Consider the following 6045-nt stretch of genomic DNA (forward strand, 5'->3'; position numbering starts at 1 on the left):
CATACGACAGTCCCGCCATTCCGGGAATTAACCTAGTGAACCTACGCTGCACGCCCTCCATAGCAAGAATATCCTTCCTCAAATTTGGAGACCAAAACTGCACACAGTACTCCAGGTGCGGTCCCACCAGGGCCCGGTACAACTGTAGAAGGACCTCTTTGCTCCTATACTCAACTCCTCTTCATATCATATCATATCATATATATACAGCCGGAAACAGGCCTTTTCGGCACCAAGTCCGTGCCGCCCAGCGATCCCCGTACATTAACACTATCCTACACCCACTAGGGACAATTTTTACATTTACCCAGCCAATTAACCTACATACCTGTACGTCTTTGGAGTGTGGGAGGAAACCGAAGATCTCGGAGAAAACCCACGCAGGTCACGGGGAGAACGTACAAACTCCTTACAGTGCAGCACCCGTAGTCAGGATCGAACCTGAGTCTCCGGCGCTGCATTCGCTGTAAAGCAGCAACTCTACCGCTGCGCTACCGTGCCGCCCTTCTTGTTATGAAGGCCAACATTCCATTGGCTTTCTTCACTGCCTGCTGTACCTGCATGCTTCCTTTCATTGACTGATGCACTAGGACACCCAGATCTCGTTGAACTCCCCCTCCTCCTAACTTGACACCATTCAGATAATAATCTGCCTTTCTATTCTTACTTCCAAAGTGAATAACCTCACACTTATCTACATTAAACTGCATCTGCCATGTACCCGCCCACTCACACAACCTGTCCAAGTCACCCTGCAGCCTTATTGCATCTTCCTCACAATTCACATTACCCCCCAGCTTAGTATCATCTGCAAATTTGCTAATGGTACTTTTAATCCCTTCGTCTAAGTCATTAATGTATATCGTAAATAGCTGGGGTCCCAGCACCGAACCTTGCGGTACCCCACTGGTCACTGCCTCCCATTCCGAAAGGGACCCATTTATCCCCACTCTTTGCTTTCTGTCTGTCAACCAATTTTCTATCCATGTCAGTACCCTACCCCCAATACCATGTGCCCTAATTTTGCCCACTAATCTCCTATGTGGGACCTTGTCGAAGGCTTTCTGAAAGTCGAGGTACACCACATCCACTGACTCTCCCCTGTCAATTTTCCTAGTTACATCCTCAAAAAATTCCAGTAGATTTGTCAAGCATGATTTCCCCTTCGTAAATCCATGCTGACTTGGAATGATCCTGTTACTGCTATCCAAATGCTCAGCAATTTCGTCTTTTATAATTGACTCCAGCATCTTTCCCACCACTGATGTCAGACTAACTGGTCTATAATTACCCGTTTTCTCTCTCCCTCCTTTCTTAAAAAGTGGGATAACATTTGCTATGGGATCCATCAACAAGATTGAGATATTTCTAGAGTAACTGTACTTCCACATCATTCTTAACTTGAGTAAAAGCATCAGGGAATAAATAAACCTGCACCATCATTCAACAAGATCTCGCTGGTCTGGCCCAATCCTCATTCCCTCTTCTCCATAATCCAGAATTATTTACTCCTTCAACCCTCTGGGATAGAGAATTCCAGTGATTCTGTGAGAAGACTTTCCGACACACTTCACTTTCAAATGATCACCCTTAAACTTGAAGAAGGGACCCAGAACATCACCTGTCCATGTTTGGATGAACATCACCTATCCAGCTGCCTGATCTGTTGAGTTACTTCTGCAATTTGTGTCCAATTTTCTGTAAACCAGCATATACAGTTCCTTGTTTCTGTCCTTTAACCTGTAGCTGTGCCCCTTGTTTTAGATTCTCCCACTAGTGGAAACAATGTGGTATCTAGCCTGTCCTTCAGAACTCTGCTTTCCCCAGGCTGGGCACCGTAACATCACCCTGAATTGGCATGGACAATAGACTCCATGCCAATTTTGTTGATCTTCCATGAGGGCTACAATGGGCAGTTTAGAGAATCCCTGTGGAGATTCTTCATTCAGGCAGTTAATGTAGAAGAAGCTCCATGCAATAGCTTCACTAAATTACGTCCCTATTTTGAATCATGCATTATGCAGCTCTTAGTCATTTACACTCCGCTTTGACCCGGGGTTAATCACTTCATGGGGTGTACTATTTTCTGTTGTTGACAGCCTGTTGCATTGCCTGGGTGCCAGGTTTTGACAGACATGATGTCTTTGTTGATTTAGCCGAGTGAAGTGCCACAGTGCCACACGAAAGCTTGCTCATGATACGGACAGAGTTTCACAATGTATCTTCCTTCGGTGGTTATCTGTCACTAGTACTGTGATCAGCCACGTTTGCAATAGATAGGTTAGTGATGATGACTTCATGTGGATTAATTACTCATGTTGATCCCCTCGCTATCAGATAGATAGATGCTAAACCCTTAATGATGTAGCCATCTTGACTGGTGGCAGAAAATGGACATTGAATGCTCTGGTGCAATGTCCATATTGCGGCCTTATTTCCTTCAGAGAGTCCTTTGGTGATATCAAACATGGAACAGTATTGATTAATTCATTGGTGTGGGGCAGGGCAGTATCGTAGGATGTGATTTTCATGTCTGACTTATTGACTTGCAACTTCGTAAAATAGTAAATATTTAACATTTCTAGTCTGATCTTTTGGGTCCTCATTAACGATGGACTCTCGATTAAGAGACTGGACATACCCTGAGATGATGGTGAGCATGCATAGGACGCCGTCTAATGGCGGAGGAACAGAACTCCTTATGTTAAATGCAGGAGACAACTACATGATCACCCTTCTGATTTTAAATATTCTAACTTTCTAACAGAACCCTTGCCGTTTCAGGATTTCTTAAATTAAATGCGTGGATTGTACTTTTGTTGTTTAGGTGAACAAATAAGTGAGTTTCTTATTTATGTCACAAATCTATTTGACTTCGAATTTAACAGAGCATTTAAAAGGACTGGACAAGATAGATGCAGGAAAAATGTTCCCAATGTTGGGGGAGTCCAGAACTATGGGACACAGTCTAAGAATAATGGGGAGGCCATTTAAAACTGAGATGAGAAAAAACTTTTTCACCCAGAGAGTTGTGAATTTGTGGAATTCTCTGCCACAGAAGGCAGCAGAGGCCAATTCACTGGATGGATTTAAAAGAGAGTTAGATAGAGCTCGAGGGGCTAGTGGAATCAAGGGATATGGGAAGAAGGCAGGCACGGGTTACTGATTGTGGATGATCAGCCGTGATCACAATGAATGGAGGTGCTGGCTCGAAGGGCCAAATGGCCTCCTCCGGAACCTATTTTTGATGTTTCTATATAATATGGTAATACAATATAAGAAAAATATACAATAATTGTTCTCATTTGATTGCTTTTTTTTTTTTTTCACAGGTGTCGAACTATAGCTTTTGAAACTGGGGCACAGAGTGGACAAATTTGTGTGACCATCCTAACGCTATCCTTCAAGCCAGAAATACTAAAGTTAATGTTTGCATACCCTGCCATTTATATTTTGTTTCAAATAATTGAAGGACTCATACTTGTTACAGGTAGGTGTGATTATGGTGAGATGAAAGAAGTGGCTGAAGTAGTAAGGTTGCGGCTGACAGGATTCAAATCTCAGGTGGAGTGGGAATGGAGAAGAGGACAGGGGTTAGAAAACTGGACGGGAAAAAACGCAGCACCGCGGTGCATTAGTAGAGCTGCTGCCTTACAGTGCCAGAGACCCGGGTTTGATCCTGACTGCAATGCCGTCTGTGCAGAGTTTATACGTTCTCCCTGTCACCACCACGTGGGTTTTCTTTGGGTGCTCCGGTTTCCTCCCATGTTCCAAAAACGTGCAGGGTTGCAGGTTAATTGGCTTCTGTAAATTGTCTCTGGTGTGTAGGACATAGAACTAGTGTCCGGGTGATCGATGGTCGGCATGAACTCAGTGGGCCAAATGGCCTGTTCCTGACTGTATCTCTAAACTAAACTAAATTAAATGATTACAGGATACAATTGTAGTACAGAGTTAGTACGTTCTCCCTGTGACTGCGCGGGTTTTCGCAGGTGCTCTGGTTCCCTCCAAAGACGTACAGGTTTGTAGGTTAAGTGGCTTCGGTAAAATTGTAAATTGTCCTTAGTGTGCAGGATAGTGCTAGTGTATGTGGTGATTACTGATTGGAGCAGACTCGATGGTCCGAAGGGCTTGTTTCTGCGCTGTATCTCTAACCTCTAAAAGGTGAGAAAATAAATGAGTTACAGTGGGATATATAAAAGGTACATTCCAAAGATCAGTTAACAAAAACTATTTAAGATTAAACACTTTTGAGGCAGAGAAATATTTTTCATATAAGAAACAAAAGCTTGAGTATATTATTTGTCCCATCTTGACTCCACTGCCAGCAATAAGCCAGGATTAATATTTTACCTCAGCAGCACTTTCCTGCATGAACCTCATATGGCTTAATTCCCCTTATCTAAAAACCCATCAATCTCTTTAAAATATACTTTTAATCTGTACCTTCATAATTCCTTTAGGTGGATAATTCTTCCTATCTCAATGTTGAATAACCAAGCTCTTACCTTGAGTGAACAAGGACCTCATATTTGCTTATTGGCAGTACAGAATGATGGTATATAAAATGTACAGTTACATATTATTAATATTTATACATACATATCTAGCTTCACTTGCCAGAATATTATGAATAGAATCTAGAAAATATTTTGAATTAAATAGCATCAAGCAAGGGTATCAACAATTCAGTGATAAAAGTTTGTGTTTAGTTAGCTGTTGGGTACTAGTGGGAAGAACTTGGTTCCTGCCCTCTTTGCGACAATTGTCACACATTTTTTTTAATAGTCAAACTTTGTCATGCAAAATAATATTGTGCGATTTCTGGTTCGTAAAATATAGTTTTATTTTTGTTTGCCATCAGTCTACCAGCTATACAAAAGATTCAGGAAACCCTCTGAACAACCAGTGGATTCATCTCCAAAGACCTGGAAAATATTCATTCGCCAAAGCAGGAAGAACAAACCGCCAGCTGACGAGGACACCTACAAAATGACTCCATCAATTTAAGAAGCAGAATTGATTACATTAGAGAATGCAAAGGAATTCCTCAAAATCAAAGAGATTTATTCTTCCAATTCTCAATATTATCCTATTGCCACACTTATTTTCGATGCGATATGATGCGACACAATAGAACTTTATTTATCCCGGGAGGGAAATTGATCTGCCAACAGTCATAAAAACACTGTCGGGGAGCAGGGGGGAGGGTGGGCAGAAGCCCCACCATCAAATCTATTAAAAAAACAGGTTTAGCGCATTGCCCCGTATTCCGTATTTCCCTTTAATGTTTTTCAATTGGTTCTCTTGATTTTCACAGTAAGTTACATTGGAATATTCTTTTTAAGCGTTTTAACTTATATCTACTTAATTTCAAATTAAGTAGATCTAGGTTAAAATGACTTAATTTCAAATTAGAGTCTTCATGGGATAATTTTAAATAGGGACTTCTTTATTCAATAAATAACTCATTAAAATTGAATGGAATAGGATTTGAAATGAGTACATTAAATGTTTGTACAAAGAAAGGCTTTACCTGGAGTAATTTTGAGGCTTCCATCACCAGAATATTGGTGGGAATAGCCTGTCAAACAAGGTACAGCTAACAGTGAAACTGAATGCACTGGGAAATTTTAAATTAAAATATCATCTGTTATGTTAAAAATGCAGAGTGGGTTACAAACTCCGTCTCTGTATAGGTGTTGGCAATGAGAAAGATAACATCTTTCAATTATAGAATCACAATGGGTTGTACTGCTATTGGCATAAGTTTTTAATATTTATAATTGCCTTTACTGTGCAGACACAAGACTTCCCCTTTATTTCCACTTTTCAAAAACTTCCATAGCTCGATAAAGAACTGGAAATTCAATGAAGAGAAGTCTGCTCCTACTGATTGCATCTCCTGGACCTTGGCCTCTTTAACTTACTTTCTTCATCCCTGAATTCGAACCAACTGTTGACCTACATTTCTTGAGCATTGGTCCCAGGTCACATATAAATGCCATTTCTTCGATCTCACTCTCTACTTCATTGTTAAAACAT

The 6045-nt window shown here is 41.0% G+C and overlaps 1 protein-coding gene across 1 annotated transcript in view; it reads left to right on the forward strand.

Moving 5' to 3' along the window:
• Positions 1 to 5010, forward strand: part of LOC144592214 (sodium-dependent organic anion transporter-like) — a 29265-nt gene extending 24255 nt beyond the window's left edge. Inside the window, exons 5-6 of the mRNA XM_078396773.1 lie at positions 3333 to 3490; positions 4865 to 5010. Of these exons, the coding sequence (XP_078252899.1) occupies positions 3333 to 3490; positions 4865 to 5010 (304 nt within the window). The remainder of the gene's footprint in view (positions 1 to 3332; positions 3491 to 4864) is intronic.
• Positions 5011 to 6045: the final 1035 nt, after the last annotated feature.

This window comes from Rhinoraja longicauda, chromosome 1, assembly GCF_053455715.1.
Source record: "Rhinoraja longicauda isolate Sanriku21f chromosome 1, sRhiLon1.1, whole genome shotgun sequence".
In the NCBI taxonomy this organism is placed as follows: domain Eukaryota; kingdom Metazoa; phylum Chordata; class Chondrichthyes; order Rajiformes; family Arhynchobatidae; genus Rhinoraja; species Rhinoraja longicauda.